Source organism: Xiphophorus couchianus, chromosome 14, assembly GCF_001444195.1.
Source record: "Xiphophorus couchianus chromosome 14, X_couchianus-1.0, whole genome shotgun sequence".
Taxonomy (NCBI): Eukaryota; Metazoa; Chordata; class Actinopteri; order Cyprinodontiformes; family Poeciliidae; genus Xiphophorus; species Xiphophorus couchianus.
This window is the reverse complement of record NC_040241.1, coordinates 1,661,545-1,684,906: the sequence shown is the minus strand read 5'-3', so window position 1 is coordinate 1,684,906 and position 23,362 is coordinate 1,661,545. Positions and strand designations below refer to the sequence as shown.

Sequence of the window (23,362 nt, the reverse complement as noted above, 5' to 3'; positions counted from 1 at the left end):
ACACGTCGTCTGATGTCCCACGAAGTGATGTTTGCCGTCCTGAGGGGAGTCTGGGTCTGGTCCGCGTCTGATCTACGTGTGACAGTGCGCGTGTCTGCGTCGCGCAGCACATTGGCTATGTATCCTGTATTTTTCTGTGCCTCGGTTGTTTATGTGTGTACACGCATGCGTGCACATGACGGACGGAGAGCAGACGAAACGTGTCGGACGGAGGGGGGAGGAAGGGCCAGGGTCAGCTAATTCCATATGTCTGGTGTCGCCGTTGACTGCCGTGGCAACAGTTAGTGGCGCATCCCCACCTCTCTTATTCCCAAAATGGCCTCGGCTGGAGCTGGGTGAAAGCAGACCGGCGTCACCCCAACAGCAGCGAACCGGCCGCGCATAAACAGGCCGGCGTTGGCGGCGCTTCCGTGTAACACGATAATGGTGCAATTTCACACACAATTTTCTTTTATTCTTTAAGAATAGTACTTTCTGATGGATCAAAGAAGGCGATTATTTTCAGATCCACAATTTACAACAACATAGCGGCTGAGTCAGTGTTCAGAGTCAGACTGCTTCAGTTTCTGTGCTGAATCCTATTTTTGTCAGACAGCTGAAGCTGGTTCACACACTGACCTCACTTCTTCTGTCAACATCTCACAATGTTTGAGTGATGCTCCGGTCGAGTAGCCAAACCACAGAGTAGCAAACGTTTTGGTAACACTTTATTTGAAGGCGTGTGCATAAGACTGACGTGGCATTACACCTGTCATGTAATGTCATGACAGGTGTAACGCCTGTCATGGCATGAAACATGAAGGAGTCATGAACATGAAGGAGTCTTTTGGTAAATAATGGCACTTTTAATTCAAAGTTGCGATCATATTTTACCATTGATTTTCAACGTTGTGCTCCGCAACTACGTCTGGGTAGCACTTTGAGACTTTTGTTTATGAAAATACATGACAAATTAAAATTATTATTATTATTGTAAGTTGACACTTTCAATTGACATTTAATCCAAATTTGAATGCAGCTTTGCATTAAAATGGCATTATTTACTGAATAATGCAAAGTTGACACTTTTAATGCAACTTTTAATGCAACTTTGCATTAAAGTAAATATTCATGAAGACTCCTTCATGTTCATGGCAGATGTTATGTCATATTTATGACAGTGTTATACCAGTCTTATTCACACCCCTTCAAATAAAGCGTTGCCAATGTTTTTCACTCATTAAATGAATAAAAACTGAGAACTCACATTGCTAAATTCTGTAAATACTTTAGCAAATAGCTCGCCTTTGGTTCTGATCTGATTTGATGAATTGGTGAGAATAACCTTGTGAATGTAAACTATCTCTGTCAGGGAGCCCTCTGCCCATTTCTGTTCTTTTGTGGTCGATATTTGTTCAAATTATTCAACCCAAAATTTCCACAAATCAAAACAAATGCTGATAATAATGTGCAGTAGGCCTTCAAATACATTATTTTATTGCAGTAGCATTAATGCGCAGAAAATTGTGGACATATCCAAACTTTAATTTGAGTATATATTTATACAGCGAATACAAAAAAATGATCCTATATTAAAAAGATACTTTTTTTTCTATAAAGTAATATCAGTGGCACAATTATTGATTCCCCTGCTGTCAGTACTTTTCTCCTCTCCTCAACTTTTTCAAGTTTGAAAATACAGACAAATCTCTGACAATCCATCTTCACATGGATAATTTAGATCATTCAGATCTAAATTATCCATGTACATCCTTCTAGATTCTAGATTATTCTAGATCTTGATCATTTCTTTCCAGTCTTCATTTCAATTTATTAAAGCTCTAAATTTAAGTTAGTTTTCTTCACATTTACATTTGATGTAATGTGATCAATAGCACATGACGTAATGGTTTTTGTCAGCCATTACAATAAAAACTTACACATCACACAATTGACAGACATTTTGTCTTAACTGTATTTTACTCTTCTTTTTTTTTTTAAAAAGGGCAAAGTTTAACCAAATTTCCTCTTTGGCTCAGACACAACTCTTTATTCCTATACTTTCAGACATGACAGCAGCTGTGTTTCCGTTACAAATGTGCACAAAACTTTGCCCTTATTCTGCTAATGTTGGAAAAGAAGCTTATTGGGTTGTTTCCGTTAAAAAAGAAGCGCAATTAAAATCACTTATGGAAAAGTTTGTTCACTAAAAATAATGGCATGAATGGATGTAAACAGCATTCAGCCATGGTGCAAGTGCTCGTGATCTACCAGCCAATCAGAGGAGATGCTGCCATCTTACATTGGAGCAACAAGCCTCAGGAGCGATACGTATGCAGCGTTTTGGGGAAATTGTAGTCTGCGATTTCACAGAAAAGTGACAGATTCAACACATTGGAATGATGCACCTACAAATAAGCGCGTTGCTACTGTATACAAACGGTTGTGAAAAATGCAAAACAAAAAGTGTTTACACTGCAGTTTTGCGAAATACACACATTTCAATACTAGTGAAAAACCTCATCTTTCCGCTTTTTTTTTTTCCTCCAAAAAATAGCTTTTTCAAAGTTGCCGTATTTCCATTGAGCCAATTTATTTTCGTAATTCCAATTTGCGCCATTTTATTTTATTTTACTGATTAGATAGAGGTGTTAACGTTAGACAAGTAAAGCTAGCTTATCTGTACACTGAATGTTGAATCATTTGCGAGATGACTGACATTGAACACATCACATCCCCACTGTTCCGCCAGCTGCTTTTACCAGCATTTCCTGCCGTGTTGTAGCGCTAATTCTGCCGGAGTCGCCGTTCTTCGTTGAAGGACACGACGAACCGCACAGTCTGTCTCTCTTTTTGTTACAAAATGTGCCTTTACTCGAGATCTTCAGAGCTTCTCTCTGCCGAACACGGCGCTCAGACTCTCAGAGGAGAGGTCAGCGTTAGCGAGTGAGGGGCCGCCAGCAGCAATAATCCCCCTCTTACAAGAAGCCGGCTGCCCTTTCAAAAGCTGCTCCAGAAACTAGCAGAAAGGCAGAGCTCCAAGGGAGAAAATGTTTCACAGTGGTCAAGTGCGATGTGCAGTTCTCCATTTATTTGTTGCTATTGAGTCACATGTATAGGTATATATAGAGTGTGTTGCTACATGCAGCTGCCAAGGAGACAAGCCTGCTCTTTAGAGCCACTTAGCATGAGATGTCCAAGTTTTCTGAACGTCTTGTGAACGGCTTTATTGTTGTGTTGCTGCATTTCACTAACTGATAGAGGATTAAAGAAATAAAATAAAGTTAAACCGCTTATAAGAAACCTCTACTTTATGTAAACAGATAAGTATTCGTATGGATAGATGAACCCATCGTTTTGTCTGCACATAAACCACTCGCGGAAAGCCATCTTAAATTATATCTTTAGGCACTTTGTCGCAGCCTGTCACGGAAACACATAATTTGTTCCAATCTTTTTCACTAAACCCATGAAAATGTCAAACATAATGCAGCCCGACTGGCATAAAATTGTATTTTTACACTAACAAGGTGATTCCTGTAAGAGCGATTAGCTGGCAGCTTGGCGTAGCTTGACATAGTGTGCAGGGTTTCATTAAACAAAGACAAAAAGTTAGAAAAAGGGAAATGGGCAAAGAGACTGGAAGAGAAAAGAATGCAGCAGAAAAACCTGAAAAACAAAAAATGTTTAACTTTTTTTTTTCTTTTCAATATTGTCGTCAAACTACTACTGGACACTTTGTTGATGACACCTTACTAATATCAGGGTGAATCCCTTACTTTCCCTAAGTGACTGACTTTATTTTATGTGTCAGATTAAAGAAACAAAGCAAAAAAATCAAAAATTTACTCAAGTAAGAGTAAAAATGTGTTCAATAAAAAGTCCTACAATTTCCTACAAAAGTCCTACAAACGTTCTACAATTGGTTTTATGTAATATTCTAATTTCATTAACTGCTGGCAGAGACAGAAAATAGAAGTAAAGAAATAAAGGTGTTAAAATGTCAGTCTTTATCTAATTATCTTATATAATGTCTTCACATTGAGTTACTGAAATAAAGAGACTTTTTAATTATATTCTGATTTATGAAATGGGTTTATGTATTTACCTGCCCTCCACCTGGAACAGCATGGTGAACAGACACAAACTAAGAGTAGCAGAATGAAGCTTGTTTTGTAAATCAGTGGAGTAATTCAAGATGGTAGCCAGAAATTGTACACAAGTAAAAGTAGATTTGCTTCAAAACAGTTTAATTCAATTGTGAGCAAAAAGTAAAACTGCTAGAAGTAAGTTTCTCCCAAAATGTTGCTCACCTGAATATAACTCCTCACTACCTACATCTGTCAATAAGATGTCTTAGGGGCACCAAGACACCATCGCACCACCTCCATCAGCCTGAGCTGTTGATAAAAACACAATGGATCCCTACTTTTATACTGCTAAGGACAAATTGTTTTGGACAGATTTGGACTGTTCCACATTGTAGCTGACATTAAAATTGATCAGACTCTGCAACATTTTTCCACTCTGTTGTTGTTCAATTTTGATGAGCCTGTGCAGGCTGTGGCCTTCGTTTCCTGTGTTTTCTCTCGTGGTAGGATCAGATGTGTTCTGCCGCTTTAAGGTTCAACATGCTGTATGTTAAGAGATGGTACACACCGGTTGTACCCATTGATTGTTTGAGCGAATGTTGTATTTCTATCATATCGAACCAGTCTGCCTGTTCTTCTATGTCGAGGCATTTTGGTTCACATAACAGAGGCTTACTGTGTATTATTCTCTCTTCATTGTTTTGTACCGTTCTCTGTAAACCTGGGAGAGATGGCTATGCATGAAGCAGTATAAAAAAAGCCCAGACCAGCTAATCTGGCACCAACATCTCATATTTAAAGACAAGAACTTTCTTCACCACTCTGTTGATGTTGCTTGAACTTCAGCAAAGGGTCTTCAGCTTGTCTAGATGCCTAAATGCATGGAGTTGCTGCCATATGATGAAGACTACTTTTTTAAGGTAGCTATTGAGTATGTATGTTTCTAGAAATTCCTCTCTTTACAAAGCATCCTTCACTTGTGAGTTTTTCCCAAACCAAACACTGGCTGCCTTGCACATTTGTTATGTCTTCCTCATTTCTTACAAGTGTAAGATCACAGCAAAAATGTTATGGTGTCACTGAAAACCAGCTTTGTGTAAACGGGACGATGGTCTTTTGAATCTCAGCATGGTGTCCACCTTCACCCCAACGATGAGGAGCACACCAAACTAAACCCTAATCATGCCTCTGTGTAGTTTTAGTAATTTTAAACCATGGTAAATGTGGTTGCTTTTGATGTTATACTTCACGAGAAATTGCAAAACTCAAAACCAAAGACTTTTCTAGGGTACATCTAGAAGTCATCATCGTCCTCATAGACAGAACAAGGTGGCACAGGACAAGATGGAATAACTAGCAAATTGCCATTCCCCCTCAATGGAATGGCAATTTTGAAAGGGCTCTTTCAAAATGAAAGTTGGATGTTTGAGACAGGAAACTAGAAAGATGAGATTGGTGGATTCACAGAGGAGCAGAAAGTCTTTGTAGCGGCGAGGTCAGCCCCAGCTCTTCCAGCTGAGCCGCTAAGATGTTCTTACATCTCAGATAAATGGTGTAAGAAAAAGGGGTCAACACAGCGCTCTTCTCTGCTCCTCACTTCATCCTTCCTCTCTTTATCATTACTCATATGCCTCCACTGTCTGCTCGGCATCCATCTTTGTCTTTGCGAGCTCCATCGCGGCGGAGACGGAGAGCCGAACCGAGCGGCGTCTGAGCAAACAGGGAAGATAAAGACACTTTGAGGAGAAGGAGATTGAAGCAGCCAAGAAGATCAGCCTCCCCTCTGCCTGTTGGCAAAAGCAACATGAGAGCACTCTGAAAGTAGTCGAAAGAGTAGCTGAAAGCAAAGTAAGAGCACACGGATTAGGGTAGGAGAGGGGGGCGCGCTTATGCGCAAGATGCCGCAGTCAGACAAATGACTGGAGGCGGGAGGGACTTTAGCTGAATGTGGACTAGATTTCGCTTCAGCAGTTTGGGCCTCCCAACAAGACGCAGGGAAGGCAGTCTTCCGTAGCTTTAATGGTTCACTGGGCAGAACATGATGGATCATGTAGAGGGGTGAATCTCCTGTCAGGGCTGGCAGGAAGCCCCTCTTCACTGTGAGGATTCTACAGATGAGCAGCCATTTGTGTTTTTTTTGTTTTTTGTTTTTTAAGCTGACTTGAGTTTTTTTGGACACGATGCTCTGTTGCGGTAGCCTCCGGCAGTGCATCACTGAACGTGTGTCTGGTCGTAGCGGATGTAAATCAGGACTTGTGATGAGACCTAATTATCGTGAGATTGGGTTAAAGTCTCAAAGAAGTTTTTACTCCAATATCTTCATGACAGCTACTGTATGGGTTGAGTGACAACGCTTGAGCTCCAGGGATATGGCAACACGAGCTGAGGAACGGCTGACGCTTGATGTGATTTTCTAGTTTAGGGTTTTCATTACGTTTTGCACATACAGAAACAAAACAGTACAACCAAAAAGAGAGAGCGAGAGGGAACTGAAGGCAGCCAGCTTAGTCGCTCGTCACTGGTGACATTCTGTTGGTTCTTATTGGGCCTCTGGTGCTCTGCGACTCCATCTGATTGGATCCTGCACAGTTGGAAGGTATCTCAAATTATTGGCCTGTGGCTATGGAATGATGGGGAGAGAGAGAGAAGGAGAGAGCAGAGAAATAGTCAAGAAAGTAATGAAGAGGAGAGAGGGAGTTAAGTAGTGCAGATCGGCAGAGGAAAAAGATTGCTCTGGGTAATTAGAGAAGTGACAACTTTGATTTCTACACGTTTTTTTTCTTTTTCTTTTTTTTTTTAAAGGCGGGTGGATGGGGAGGAGAGGAGGGGGATCCTTCGGCTGACTCTGGGAGCAGCTCTTGCATTAAATCAATCTGTGGCTGAGATAAAAGGTGGTGGAGGGAAGAAATGAAAACGAGCTGTTGGACCGATAAGTGCTGCATAGACGAGAGATGACGAATTGTTAAAGCGATGACAGCCATGTGATTAAAACACAGGCAGACATGAGTGCAGGGGGGACGTGTTTGATGTAAATAAATGAGTGGGTTAGGAGGGACTTTTCCCTCATTTCACAAACTCCAAACTCAGCTTGGGAAACGTGGAGAAACGGTAAAATTCTGATGAATTCTTTGTGTAATTATTTGAATGAAGTAGCTGGCAGACTCAGACTAACATTACAGGGGGAGGTTTCAGTCGAAGACTGGCAGAGCGGCGTGGCCGCGGGCCAACCGTCTCCAGTGTAATCTCCATTCTCGTGAATAGATTTCCAGTGTGGGTGTCCTGTACAAGGGCATCCGGCCGCCTGCAGAGCGACATGATATCCAGCTGGCCTCTCAGAGCATCACACGGTCAAATGCCACCACACAAATGTGCACATGTGCAATGACATGGAAGGCAAAAGATTTGGTTATCATCGCACTTGAAGGCAAGTCGTCCCAGACGCTCATCGAAGCAGATAGTTTACACTCCCCGTGTGCCGATGCATCTGTTGCCCCCCGCCCCCATCCCCAGGTGCCAATCAGGCTGTGTGTACCTGCCCCTCCCTGTGGCACGGCAGATGTGACACCTTCCCTGAACTGGTCCCATCATAGCCGTTATCTGGACAAACCGTCTGGCAGCAGACATGAGGTGCCAAAGGAAACACAGACAGGGTTTTGGATGGATAGTCCAAACCACAGGGGGGGGTTGGGGCTTCAAGCAAGCTGCCCGAGTATGACTCATGGGGAGTTATGGCCCATGCCTTCATTTAAGAGCAGCAATATGCTATCAAGTGTTATTTTGAGTGTTCATCAATGAGTCAGAAAAGAGATGTGACTGAACGTTAACGACGTTCATCTACAGAGCCAGGCAGAAAGACTCATACACCTTGTCTCCATTTTTAATGAGGTTCTGTGTGATAAACCAGCTAGCTAAAAAAATAGTTATGCTAACCTGAAAGCACTAATGGTAAACTATGACTCTACTAATGCTAAAGCGCTACAGCAACATGGTACTTAGCAGAAGCTAATGCTAAGGTCCTAACTTCAATTCAAATTGTTTCTGCTCTTAAAAACTACAACCTTTGAGCACCAAATAAATTTTGTCATTACATTTTATTGTATTTATAGCTTGTTCTCTACTGTCTGTGTTCTATTTGTTCTTTTGTTTCTTGTTTGAAACAGTTTTTGGGAGAAAAAAAGAGAGTACATGTCATACTGCATGAACAGTCTAATCATAAACATTATAGATATTTTTTCCACTAATAATAAAGCACTACACCTGCACAATATTTAGCAGAAGCTAATGCTAAAGTGCTAACTTCAATTCAGATCTTATCTGCCCTTGAAAGACTACAATCCTCCAGCACCAATTTAATTTTGACATTATAATTTACATGTTCTAAAATGCCCTTAGATATTTAATTTATGTCTGTTTCTTGTTTTTGTATGTTTCTCGTTTGAAATAAAGTTATTCACCCACTTCAAAATAAGAGCATGAAAATAAACGTCTAACTACTTGAATTCTGAAGGGTCGATAGCCAAATTTCAACACAAACTTTATTCAACTGAAAGCGTCGAAAACAACCAAGTCAATTGGTACTTTAGAATTTATCGGCAGAAATTAATTTGAGAGAAGCTACGTGTGCTAAACTTTCTCAACGTTAGCCAAAGCGCTGAGACGCTAAGCAAAAACTTAGCTAAGCTATTAGCGTTGAGCAGATAAGCGAAAGTGTGCCAACCACTCTGATAGGCCAAACAAGTAGCTCATTACAAAGACAAATCTGAAAAGTGTGGCATGAGTTGGCCTGATAATACCAATATTTTTCCTGCATTTAGTTGTTTTTTTTATTGATAAAAGAAAACTACTTTATGGTGTTATCCTGCATCGGGTCCTCAAAACGTTATGAAATTTAAAGTTTTAACAGGAACAATGTCTATAGAAGTCACTGTGGCAGCATGCTACTGTACTGGTACACACATCAATTAATGGGCACTTAAAGCTAAAACAATTACATTTCTGAGCATTTCTGATCTACTAGCTTATTTTCCCCTTCCTTGTAAATTAGGAGAAACAAAAAAACAAGTGTGAGATTTAATAGTCTAGATTCATATCAAGCAAAGGTAAGAGTCCTGGGAACGGAGGCCCAGCTGTTTAATCAGCCAACCACCCACCGTCTCCTCCACTCTGATGACCTTCAGCCGGTTTGCTCAGACCGACAGATTTCTCCGCAGATCCAAATGGATGAAAGCACACGGAGGAATTTAGATCACCTGTGGACCGAAAGACCCGACCAGCAGGAGGAAATTGTTGCCGCTCTCGTCACATGTTGTGATTTTCAATCGCATCCAGGTTTCCATCCCTACAATGCTTTCTCTTTTCCAGACTTCTTTCAGTGTTTGGAGTTTGTAGATGGAATCCCTGTCATGGCAGTCTCCGCTTCTTGATCCGGATGTTGCTGCATGCTGCTGTTTGGCAGAAAGAAAAAGCCCCGCATACATCCGCATACAGTTCACTCAGTACAGTTATTACTTTGTCTGCTGCACTATTCGTCAGTAACAGATAGCAAGCAAGCACCACGCCACAGTGTACCACATTTAATCTCCCAGTAACAAACCTTTCAGGGAAAGAAAGAATACGTGGTTACAAATCAGAGATTAAGTGTGAGTGAGTGAGTGAGTGAGTGAGTGAGTGAGTGAGTGAGTGAGTGAGTGAGATTGTGGGGGGTGGGGGGGGAAGAGGACAAAAACAGAAATGAGAAATTGCTAAAAACAGACCCAGTGGAAAGAGGAAGGAAGAAGACAGGAAATAATGGAGATGAAGCAAAGTGGAAGATGAGAAAGTTGGAGAGAATGGGGCGTGCAAGTTACTAGCCAGAGAGAGACAGAAATGGATTTTGGCAGGAGGGTGAAAGAAAGGACAGAATGAAGCGTGGATGAAGGATTGTTTCAGAACAAGGTAGGGACAAGCCGGAAAAGAAGGAAAAGAGCCGGCAAGAAAGGTGGAATAAGCGAGTAAGACGTGGGGGAACGGATTAGGGAAAGAATGCCTGAATCGCACACAAAAAAATGTCCTCGAGAAGAAAAGATGAGTAAAAAAATACATTTCTGAGTGTAGAGTCTCAGCCCTGCCACTAGAGGGGGATGAAACAGATTGTGCATACAGCAGGTTTGGTTGCTGGAGGTTACAGTGTGAATCAGAGGAAAGGAAGGGTTTTAGGAGGAAGAACATCCACCCACATAGGAATCGTCTGCCGGTTTTCCTTTTTTGCTTTATCTCCACAACCTCGGCAACCCTGCCACACCCCACCCTGGCCTTCTGCCCAACACAGTTTTTCTCTCTCTCTATCTAATTTAGTGATTGCAGCAGAGTGGCCGTGTCATTACTTACGCAGCCTTGTGTTAGGGCTGTAATTGCCTCGCTGCCTTTCCAGAAAAGCACAGCAGAAGCGCGCTTAATCTTAAGTGCAATGTCAAAACATACATGTAATTGCTGCTCTGTGGTTTTTTTCTTGTAATTTAGAACAAACGGCGGTTTTGGAAAGAACACCGTTTGTTCTCGCAGGTAGAGTCAAAACAAAAATGTGCAGCTGATTTAAAAGAGCTGAAGGGTGAACTGAGGAAACACCGATTAGGTTCTCTTCGAACCTTAGATTTAGATTTTTTTTAAAGTTTAATCTTTGTTATGATGAGTCATTTTCTGTTCATTTGCTCTGACACTAACTCATCCTTCTATCCTCCCCTCATTTCAGCCTTTCCTCCCATCCTCTGCTTTTCTTCTTCTATCAACTTGTCATTATGCTCTCTGATGTAGCCCTCCTGCTCACACACAAACAGGCGAGAGAATTTACACACAACAAGGCCTTTTACATATGCAAACACATCTTTTTTCTTTCTATTTTTTTGTTTTTGTTTTGCTTATCTGAGGCGGTTTTGCGCATGCAGGCAGGCGTGGGTAGGGAGACCCCTGGGGAGAGGAAGTAGGTACTGCAGAACCGAGAGGTGGTCTATTTTAGATCTCTGCTGCAGCAGCACGGGGCAGTGGCGCCGCTAAATCAAAGTACACTCCAGATAGGATGCAGGATGAGTCCCCCACACTCTCTCTCTCTCTGCAGATAATTTCAGCAGCACCACTCCAGTCTTCTGCTTTCTCAGATTTCCTATTAAAACAGCCAGTAAGTTAGGTGTACGTTTTGTTTTTTGTGAGTTGTCCTATTTTCAAAAAGCGCTGTCTAAACATAGCCCTACTGGGTTTTTATTTAGCCTGTAATCTTCTAAGACTGCCTTTTGACATGGACAATAACTCCTAATTAATCCATCACATCAGACATCATCAAGCCCCCCCACACACATACACACACCACAGCCTGGTCACCATCAGCTCCCCTCATCCCCCCCCCCCCCCTAATTTCAGCGCCGTCTCTGTTGACGGTGCTGGAGATGCAACGCAGCGTGACCCAGAGGTTGATTGAAGTGAAGTGAGGGATAATAAGTTGCCGCAGCAGTGATGAAACTTCTTTGACACGCTGATGAAGTGCTACTAATTGCCAAGTGCCAATGAGAAGTTCTCCATGAACGCATGAGGAGGTTTGTGGGTATGTGGGGAGGAGAGGGGGGTAAAGCACTGAGAACTACTGGTGCTCTGACATATCTACTTAATCCGTTTTGCTTTAGGTGAAAAACGGAACGGTGATTCAAGGGGTCTGAACGCCGCAGCACCGTCAGATTTCGAGGTGCCGTTTGGCTAAACGACAACTCTTTATCCGCAATGGGAACTTCAAGGCGCTTTCCTTAAGAACAACCACGAAATGTGTTTTGTTTTTTGTTTTTCTTTTAATGTGTGATTATGTCATGCTCCTTTTGAAACAATATTTTACTGCTGACACTGAAATGTCTTGTACTGCTTTATCCTTCCTTATTGTACTTGTGTTGACTGCTGGTTTTGCTGACTTTAACATATCTTGTCACCGCTAATGATTTTTCTAATGTGCTAAGAGCTATGATAAGTTCTTAAAAAAAAAAATTACATCTAAATCACTTTTAAATCTGTTTAACATGGCATCAGATTAAAACAAACAACTAATTTAAACTCAAGGTAACTAGAATGTTGTTAACCTGTCTAACCGAACAAACCAGCCCAAAACAACATCAAGTTCTTCCTGTCCTAACTAAAGCTGATTTAAAGTTCATAACCTGCTAAACCTTTTGCAATGTTGCCCTTCTAACTTCTAACTTTCTTAACTTCCAGATTTGCCTGTAACCGTTTTGTTTCTAATTTGTCTTCTCCAAATTTCTTAAAGGGAACTTTGATAATGAGCGCCTGGCTCTTGCTAGACAAAGAATCCCATACCGACTTGGTCGGGTAGTTGATGAGTGGCTACTCGAAAAAGGTAATAAAATCCCTTTAACTCCACTAATGATCTAACCGCCTAACCTACCGTTAACCACAGCTCTGGAGGAGGTGCAGTGCCATGCAACAGGGGCAAATGTGATTGGCTCCTGAACTAAACTATAGGCTCCCGTCATTGTAGAACTACCAAGTGTAGCAACGACCAGATTTTATGGTGTTGAGAAGCTCAACTGGAATTGAAGCATGTTCCACCAGATTTAGTTTCACCTTGGTTGGCTTTTAAAGAGAGATATCTCTATAGTTTCTAACAAGGCCACGTTTCAGGGGTCTTTATCCAAGGCACCCTAATTTGGGGCTGCATCTCTTCAGAGCTTTAATCTCCAAATAACCCAACATAACCCTTAATAATCTGACCACATGTAAACCGCTTCCTTCCTGTGTCTTCTGTTTGCTGAATGTTGGCTGGATGTAAAAACAAAAAGTTTGATTTGCACTGGATTTTTCCGAGTACAGGACCCCTCCATCCCCCCACCCCCCTCACCTCCTAACCCTCACCCCCATCCCACACCCCTTCTACCCCAACCACAACCCCCCTCCAATGAAAGTCACTAAAAGTTAAAGGGACCGTTTTTGTATGAAGTCTGCACTCAGTGCGCCAAGCGGGCGCCTTCTTTGCCCCTGCCCGTGTTGTACCTGACAGCGCCTTGAGTTCTTAATGCGGTCCCATTAAACTCATCATTCTTTAACCCTTTGAGTACCGAATGTCCCAACCTTCCTGTCTTTGTCTCGTGCCGTGTGTTTGTGCTGCTGAAGGTGGTTGATTCTTCAAAACAAGAATAAGCCAGTAAATTACAAAACAACAACAACAAAAAACCTACAGGGGTAAATAAATATATATGCACTGCTTCTTTTTTTGCACTGGAGATGCATTGAGATGATCACAACCTAAGCGTAAAGACAGTTAGCTTCAGGGGGTTCTCTTTGAAACGCTATCCGAAAACACAGTAGGATGAATTTAGAAGATAAAACTCTGTCTCAGAGAGAAAGATGAGGTTTTTTTTTTTTTTTTTTTTTTTTTTTTTTGCAAGAAACAAACAGGATAAATGAACTGCCTACATATTTATTTGATGAAAACAAAACAATCCTTGTATTCATATTCAGCGCCCATAAACTGACTTCTTTGCTCTCCTGTGGCGCCGCAGCGAATGCACAATTGCTGGGAATAGTTAAAACAGAAATTAGAAAGGATTGGGGAGATTAAAGTTGAATGAAAAAGTGAATCAATAAAAAATGATTTAGCAACTTTATGAAATTATCTGTGTGCCACGAAAGTCTGAAGAGAAGAGCTTAAGCGTGAATCTATTATTCTCTTTCTTCTCCACTTTGAAATCTGTCAATAGATGAAAGTAATATGACTTATTAGTTGTAAACATTCCCATCGGCTCATGAGTTTAAATTTTGATAAAGTGAATATTAAAGAAGATTTGATATGTTAATTGCCATTCTAGATGGATTCAATACAGAGGTGTCCTACACACGCCATGCGATGAAGACAAAGAGTTGCTTTCGAACAAGTCTAGCCATCGTTGAAGGGAATTAGTGGACATTTTTGAGCTCAAAGGGTTAAAGTTATTTGATTTTTTTCTTCCTTTTGTTCCTTTATCCACTTAGAACTTCAAGCTACAAACCTCAAAGCAGAATCTAACCACCAACAGCAAATCAAACTCCACCCACACTAACCACTGAGGACTCCTCTCAGGATGCTCCTTCTTTACAGACTCTAAGAAAATTGGCAAACTTTTCCAGCCTTATTGAGCTGGTAGCAAATTCATGGAGTCCTCAGTTCTAACCTTGTTATAAATGTATTTTTAACTGAACCTGGATGTTGGTATTTGGAAGAACTTGGACAGGTCGTTGCAATCAACGAAAACTAAACAGATGCTAACCCTGTTCTAACTCCTGCTAAAAAGAAAACAAATCTCTCAGTGAAGACGTCTTCAAATTGTCCTCTCCTGTTTGTTCAAGCGAAACTCAGAGGGTTAAAACGTAACGCAACGGTTGAACCTCAAATTGACCTCATCTGCTCTGGATAATTACAATAGTGTGTTTGAGAAAAAAAATTAAAATGAAGGTCCCTTTAACATTTATTGTTTTCACCACTAAGTAAAGGGACATGTTTGCTGTGGATTCCAGTTGTTGAATGGGTTGACTGGTTTTATTTGAATAAGACTTGTCTTTGTTGTTAAAAGCCTGGATCATTTAGACAGTGGTAGATGGTCCAGGCTGTGAATGACTGATCTTTAATGTTGCAGAGTTTTGAATGCGAGTGTGACAAACGATCAGCCCTGTGGGTCTCCTCCACAGCAATCTGCAGTGTTTTACAGATTACAGCCAGAAATCTACATGGATTTGCTCTCTTACACTTGAATGGGGCTACATTTCATTCATAACACAGTTAAAAGATTTAACCTGTCTTATTCTATTATTGCCTGTTTAGCTTTATTATGACTACTTGAAATTTTGCCTCGTAGTTTAATCAATCAAATTTTATTTGTATAGCACATTTCAGCAGCAAGGCATTTCAAAGTGCTTTACATCATTACAAACACAGAAACACAAAGCAACATAGAATCAACAATCAAAACACAGCATTAAGTCAAGTTAAATTTGTAATTGATTATGTTTCAAATACAATTCCAAACAGGTGGGTTTTTAGTCGAGAAGAAGTCAGTATTTCAGCTGTTTTACAGTTTTCTGGAAGTTTGTTCCAAATTTGTGGTGCATAGATGCTGAAAGCTGCTTCTCCTCGTTTGGTTCTGGTTCTGGGGATGCAGAGCAGAACCAGAACCGGAAGACCTAAGGGGTCTGGAAGGTTGATACAACAACAGTTTACGTCACTGTGCGTGCAATTTATTTTGAACAGAAAATGTTGGTCTTCTCTTTTATAAACGTAATGATTTGTTTTAGTGGTGGAACTCTAAAGTACAAATCATAAACAGTTCCGCTAACGCTAAAGCACTAGATTAACATGGTATTTGGCGGAAGCGGAATTGAACGTCAATTCAAATTTGAGCACCAATTCAATTTTGACACTATAATTTAAATATTCTACTATGCCCAATATATATATTGTTTTCTACTGTCCATCTTTTATTTGTTCCTGTTTGTCTCTTGTTTGAAATTAAGTTCCTGGGGGTGAAACAGAGAAAACATAGAGGAGAGGAAATAGAACTGCCACGTAAACAGTTTCACCCACTTCAAAATAAGAGCGTGAATACAAACCTTTTTCTACTTGTGCAAATCTTGACAGTCGATAACTAAAACTTCAACACAGATCTTGAACCGTATTCAACTGAAAGCTTAGAAAACAGGCAAGTAATTTAACGCTACAGAATTTATCTGGAAAAATTAATCTAGGGGAAGTTAAGTACGCTAAACGGAATATTAGCACCATCGTTAGCGCATTAGCAGATGTGTAGTCACCGCTGTTTGTTTTGAACATCATATGATTTATTGACTGCTGTTTCAGCTACACATTATCACGTCTTTCCCATGCGTAAAGCTGTGTGATGTTTTGGGGGGAGTTGTGCGGCTGATCGTGGACAATAACAGTGTCACTGCAAAGATGATTTGATTAGACTTAACATTTACAAACTGTCTTCAGCATCTTATTGGAGTAATTACTACAGTTAGTAGTACAGTTAATTAGTACAATTAGTACGCTCTTACAGCTACAGTAAGAGTGTCTGAAGTGCCGAAGTTTATTTGAGTCCCAGATTCGTACTGATTGCCAGACCTTTTAAACAGGAGACAGACGGTACATTTCTCTTAAATGTAACAGCACCTTGTTTGTCTTCTATTAACCCTTTTGTTTTTCCTTTAATCTTCATTTCATAGTAAATAGGACAACAAAAATTCAGCAAGTTTTACTCAAAAAGCCAAACTAGAAATTTGTTTAAGATAAAGAAAAAATTTTTTTTCTTTTGTTAAAATATGATTTGTTTATTGTTTTATCACATAAGGGGAAAAGGATCACATAAAATAAGTTTCATATTTTCAATTAGCAAAGCAAGCTAATGTTTGTGGCCTACAAGTTCTTTCTGCTTTATCATTTTGAAAAGCAAGTCAAGAAGTTTGGACACCACTGTCCAAGAAAATAAAAAGTCTTTCCCTTAACGTAGGGATTTTCCGACATTTCCAAATCTTTTTCTTAGCCTAAAAATAATGACAGTGTCCAACTATATTGCGATATGTTCAGAACATCTGTATTAAGCCTCGCTCTCGCAGGCTGAATAAACTGCAGACATGCCTTGACATCTAGAAAACACAATTTTCTTTGACACTTTTACTTCTTTGGTTCCTCCGACTTAATTGCTGTAAGCCTCACTGACACTGAATACAGCTAGCTAGCTTTGAGTCATCTTTTTATGGTGGCCATTTACACACCAAAGAGTCCAGTTGCTGTGGCCTGCATTCTTAGGAATACTGTGTTTGTTAATGGTACAAAAAAAAAGAAAAAGTGGATGTTTGAGATTCTGACAAACCTCGGAATCTCAATGTTCCGAGTGACTGCAGCACAGTTTGTGACTGTGCTGCATTGACCAGCATGCAGCACAGTCACACACACATACACTGAGTTTTAGTAGCCAATATAGTCATACTTTCAGTGCTCTTTGGGAGTAAACATCTCTGTTAAAGGTTAAAATTGTCACAGCAACAAACCAGAGGTTTGCATATTGCAGGTTTTGCAATCCGTAGTCTATACAAGAAAATAATCTGTGATTTAACACTGTGGTGCTTCATTAATTGTTTAAAATCTATTCAATGGATCATGTCTTGTTGTGAAGACATGATCCATTGTTAAAGGAGGTGTAGCATTCCACTCCTGTGTCTACAGCAGCAAAGTAAAAGGGCTAATCGCTCACTTTTTGCCCTGACAAATCAGTATTTTGGTCACACCGTGATTTAATGGAAGTCATTGGAGCCCGCAGTCCTAGAGGAGAGCTGTGCTGTCTCCCTAGATCTCATTCTGAAGCCCTTATCCAATCTCCCATACTGTGTGTGAGGCAGATCAGAGAGAGCATCTCCTGCCCACTCCGTGCCCACTGACTAAATTCAAAACGGCAGCAATTACAGGAAAGCAATGGAGGGGAAAAAATCCCAAGTCCCAAAAGTTTTTAACAGCTCTATCTGAAACAAAACTTACTGAGATGCAACCCCTTTACCCGGCGATGGAGCCGTCATTAGCAGTTTTCTCTACATCCATCCCCCTTCCTCGTCCCGATCTTTCAGGTAATTCCTTTTTCTTGCTTTGACTTTGAAGGACATCCTTTGTCCAAAAGCACGGCAAGCGGTCTCTTATGTCAAAGTTCCTACTTTTTTATGAGCTAATCTCTAAATAGAACTACAGACAAACAAGAGAAGAAACCTTTTTGATACCTTGGTACCATTTTTTGCAGAACATTGAACCTGCCTAAAGAGGATTAACTGCACATCATGTTGTTGTGAAGATGTGATCCCTGTACGGCTCACCAATCAGTTTCTGTGATGAACTAGAGACTGAGGGAGAAGCTGGGTCTCCGTGGCCTCTGAAATCAGGCTGAAGAATCAGGTTTAATGTTTGGAATTTAATGGCCGTGTATTAGCTTCCCCCATCCCTTAATCAAAAGCAATCAAGTCCTTCCCCCTGGTGCAGGGCCAGAGCCCAAATCAAATCTCCAGGCCAGGCATCCGTCCAGATCGGCTATTCATGATCATCCCCACTTCATTTCAGAGATTCTGACCCATCTGGTCACAGCCGAGCCGATCCGATTGAGGCCTTCTTTTTTTTTTGGCGAACCCCGGTGATGTGCTCTGGCTCCCGCCGAGTTATTATCTTGTCTTCTCATTTGATCCCTCGGCACTATTATTGCACCATTCGAGAGAAATTAGGGGGAAACTAAATGAATTCGTACATGCTTGCTCACGAGTGGAGAAGTGGCAGCAAGTAAGCGTGAAAGAAAGAAGGGGATCTTGTGTTATTTCATGGTCTCCTGCCGTGAAATGCCACCCTGCGCCCCACACCTCCCCCAAAAAAGCACAGTCACAGTTACGAGAGAAGCTTGTCCCCAGCTAACCACTGTACTATCTCTTTCTGCGTCTCCCTCTACAGTATTTCATGTTTCAGATCAACATACGGATAAGGAACAGAGTCTGATTAAATCCAGTTTACTCCCCCAAGAGTCCTGCAGATATTCCCGCAGAATATCTCAGAGTGATTGTTGCCTGTAAGGACCGCTGGGCATCATACTGTCTCCTAAAGCATTCACCGCACAGTGTTGTTACTCTGTGCCTCACATCTTTACTGTCAAGCGCAATTAATTCTTAGTATTCAACACGAACCAGCCCTGCTACAGAGGAACTGAAAAAAAAAGAGAGAAAACTTAATTCCCAAAGAGAGCCTTGTGCTGCACAGATAACTTGAAAACACTTCATATTCGACTTTTTCCACGTCCCACTCTCACCCCCCCATTGTGCTCGGCTCTTCTTTGACTCACACCGCCCTTATTGTCTTAGGGAAGCTCTTTGTGTTGATTCTGCTACAAGAAGAAGAAGAAAAAAAAGAGAATTCGGCAGGCACATGAAGGATTTTTGAGCAAAAAATCCATATAGACCCCACGTACAAACAGTTCAATTTTCTGCTCGGCACGTCACAAACAAGTGGGTTGTTGACAGAGGTGAATTCTGGGCCATCCCTCCCACCCTGCAACTCGGCAAAGAGAAAAACATTTCAGGTTGAAGTGCCTTCCCAACCACTTCATGGTCCTTCTCTCTGTGAGATAACAGGAGCTGAAGGTGGATGAGAGAGAGGTAATGACAATGGTGAGAGATGCCACTCTCCTCAGCTGCAGTCCCTTTCACCTTCCCTCATGCGCACTTAGATCATCTGTTACCTCACCCTTTACATCCCCCTTCAACTCCCCCTCGCCTTCCCCTACCTCCATTTAGTAATCGCCTCCCCCAGGTTAGCAGCAGCAGGCGCTTCCCTTTTCTCCTCTGCTCCTACAGTAGATTCTGTGGGGTTGTTGCAGACATGAAGCCATTATTTCGTAGCCTCCGACAGGCAATCTGTGCATTAGCAACCCAAGCGTGGCCCAATCCGGGCCCACTCTCTGGCTTGGCTCGGCTTAGCTGGTAATTACCGACCGGAGCTCATCTGAGACAAGCCATTTCTGTCTGTTAAGAAAGAAAACGGCCAAAGAGGATGGCACATCAATGCAAATCTGTTGCTAGAAATGTGATTTTACTCATGCTACTGCAGCAACGTTTTGTTTCTGGGGAGGTAACCCAGCGAGAATTGAGCTCCATGCTGTCTGCAAACTCTGCACCTTGTAGTCTTTAATGTGCATTTGGATGTAGAGTGACCAGATGTCCCCTCGGTCTTGTCTCTTGATCCTCAGCCCACCTTTTTAATGATTTTCAAAAGGCCAAACTGCATGATGGTGGTAAAGGCGCACTCATTAGCAGCTATGTTCTCAACCAAGCTGTACTCCCACGGGGTCCAGCAAACATGGAACCTTTCAGCAACTTCTGTGCATTTAGATTCCACCCAACCTGATGTAAAAAAAAAAGAAAATCACAGCAAGGCAGGAATGTACCAACCATGGCAACTGCAAAACACAGCACAGACTAGCAAAACTGGTGGTTCAAATGAACTTAAGGTCTGGCTGTAAGGAATTCAACAACAGAGATTGCGTTATTGTAAGGTACGCCCCCAATTAAAACAATGGTAGTAGGCACAAAGGTGCAAGGACATTTCTTCAACTTTCCTCCACGTCATGCCACGCACTCTGGCAGCCATCCAGAATTTGCAGGAACTGGAGTCTTTTACATCGCTGTGTAGGAATTTCTGCCCATTCTTCTTTACAGAATTCTTTTACTTCAGTCAGAAGCATAGACAGCCTGTCTAAGTTCATCTCAGACATTCTTGCCCTTCTGCCTGGAGTTATGACCCATGGATGCCTTTTTGCCCAGTTTCATTCTTTCTCCTTGGTTCAATTTATGAGCTCTAGGGTAAGCTGAACTAGAGTAAGTACGCCCTTTAGCTAATGCTTTTTGGCCAAGTGCTAGGGGAAGCACTGGACAGGTCACCAGTCCTTCACCAGGTTTCAGAATGGACAAACAATCATACACATGCACACACTCATACCTAAATATCCCGAGACCTAACATGCATAAGCCCTTTATCCCCAACATTTTCACATAGGAGGAAATCTTATTTGAGAAATCGTGAAATCGTCTGTAAGGGCAAAAGTTCATAAAATCGCATCACCACAATACGGACATAAGTTCATACTGTCTGACAAAAAAACTTGAAATCGTTGGACATGTTGACCGACCTGCTTCTCCTCCAACTTTGCAAAATCTTGAAAAATACAAACTGAAAACTGTCCGTTGACCATTTGCACAGAGGTTTTATTCGGTGCTACATCAATGATTGTAGCTGATTGGCTGCCTGCCTCAATGCATTCTTTCAAACATTTTGATTGGTCCAGGCACCAGAAGCAATAATGACGCTATTTGGCTAGTTCATACTCGGGCTAAGCTAAGTTCTTAATGTTTCTGAATATTTTTGAATATCTTCATATGTTTGTGATGTTTTTCCAGTGTTTCATTACAATTCCCATAAATTACATGACGATTATTCATTTATCTTTATAGTAATACTTGCAATAAAGACACAAGTGTCACCTCAAACCACTTTAATTAGATGTATCAGATTGCAGCTCAAACTGCGTAGTTACTGTAAAACTTTACTCAGAAGAAACTCTGAAATCAGAAGTACAGTACTCCAATTTCCTACAGTTTTTCCCAAAGTCCTGTTCATCGAAGCCCTCACCATCGTCATCATCAGAATCGTTGTTGTCGTCACTGTTGTCTTCAGAAGCTGTACCAATAACAGCAGCAGCTGTCATTTTCTGGACAAAACCTCTTATCTCACATGTTTAAAATACAGTACAATAAAATACAGTACAATACAATACAAATGTCAGAAGTCACAATGCAAATCTGCAACACATCAGCACATAGACAGTAAGTCAAACGATGATGTCACTTAAAATAATATCCTTCATTGAAGTAAAACATCTGATTCATAATTTGCACAATATTTACTGAAATAATTGTTTTTCACACAAGCCTTGCTTTAAAGCGCATTGAACAGAGAGGGCCATCGCTGTATCGATACCTCTTATACGTATTAGGTGTATTTGTTTCCTTAAATGGAGATGCCTTCTACGGTCAAATGGTAGGGCTCCCACAATGCAGACAGCAGGAGTCTTTGGCCCCACAATAAGGTAAAGGAAAGAATGTTATTATCACAAAGTTAACCGTGCCATTAGTTGGTGGATTTAAAAATAAGGTTTGAAAGGTAGAGGCCACTTAGTTCTTCAGTGTCTTCCTTCCTGTTTCATACATTTACCATGTCTCCAACTGTGCCGTTTCTTCTTATCAAACCCATCAGCCCTCCCTCTGGCAGTTTGTCTTGATGACATTCTATCCTCTATACCCTCATTCATTGTCTGTCACTCCCCCTTCCTCCATCGTATATCTCATGTCCCCCCTTCTCTCCACACCGCTCAGCCCTCTTCTCCCCGTGTCGTCTTTCCGTCTCCAGCGCCGAGCTTGGTAACCGTGGAGCTGTTCGCCAGCAGACGACAAAAGGAAATTACATTTAATAGTCATTTAATAGGGGTGATTTAATTTAAACCTTTGATATTATAATGTAAGTCCTCTTTTCAGAGGAGAATCGGGAGGGAAAATGGCAGGCTTGTGTGAGATGTACAGTGGGGGGGAGTTCTTGTCTTCCTTCAAATTGATTACCTGCCTAGCATGGAGTAGGGGCACTGCATGCAGCATTCCACTGTGCATTAAAAATGTAAAAATACCCCCTCTCCTCCAGCTGTACAATCTGCTGTGACATGCAGGGGTCATTACTGCAATGACTCAGCGAGGAAATCAAAGTCGGAATGCTGTTCGTTTCTCCATGGCGCTTCCCAGCCACTAAGTTCGCCCTCATCCCAAGCTGCTCCACCGATCAGTGGTGATTGCAGATGATAGCGCCTCGAGCAATACCTGTCTCTTTTGCCCACATGCCCTGTTTAGGCAGAAAGAATATACGGGCTTTTTGGTCAAGAGACTTGCTAGACAGCGGAGACAGGAGCAGCAGTTGCAGCTCGGAATGTCTCCTGGAGCGGGTTAAAATGTGACAGAAAACAAACACAACCATTTGCCCCCAGATAAGCAGTTTTTTTTCTTTATCACTCGGTTTACAATTTTCATGTTTTCTGGCTTCAAACTGAAGCAACTTTACTTGCTGTTTTCAGTGTTTTCCCACCATTTAAAATAAGAATAGCTCATGCTGTACGTCACTCCAAATATTTTAAGTCTGTTAAATAATTCACCCTTTGTTGCTAAAACAACCTAACCTGATAAAAACCAGCCCCTTTTTCTATGCTTTGCTTTGTCCAGAGGTTCTGAACCCTCAGCTATTGAGAAACGATTGCTTCCTGGACTCTTTTGAAGTTTTACATTTTACCCAATTGCAAACATTTGTCCATGACGTGTGTTTTGCGCCAGTTCAACTCTACGAAGCTAAATTGAACTTGTCTGCACAGTAGACAAACCAGGTGCGTCATTGATTACAACTTCTCCTTCTGGTCGTTGATTGGCCCAGTAGAAATTCTACTAGAGGAATCCTAGTAAATGGGAGAAATTCCAGTCAGAGTACTGAAGGGAGATGAGAATTGAGTGGAATTGCGTGGAAAGGTAACGGCCAGGCTAAAAACAACCCTGACCCACTGAAATAGACTAACAATCTCTGAGGGTCTAAGAACGCTATTTCACTTTCAGCGTGAAATTTGCAGAGTGAAGTCTGATATCTTCTGTGGTCACTGAGTGACTTCTGGTGAAGTCTAATATCTTATTGT

At 41.4% G+C, this 23,362-nt stretch overlaps 1 protein-coding gene across 9 annotated transcripts in view; it reads left to right on the top strand.

Moving 5' to 3' along the window:
• Window positions 1-23,362, top strand: part of nrxn2b (neurexin 2b) — an 811,562-nt gene that overhangs the window by 750,954 nt on the left and 37,246 nt on the right. For 7 of the 9 annotated variants that reach the window (XM_028038134.1, XM_028038130.1, XM_028038128.1 and 4 more), the window contains one exon: window positions 12,346-12,435. The exons of the other annotated variants lie outside the window; for them this stretch is intronic. In XM_028038134.1, coding sequence (XP_027893935.1) covers window positions 12,346-12,435 — 90 coding nt within the window. The remainder of the gene's footprint in view (window positions 1-12,345; window positions 12,436-23,362) is intronic. 9 annotated transcript variants of the gene reach the window in all.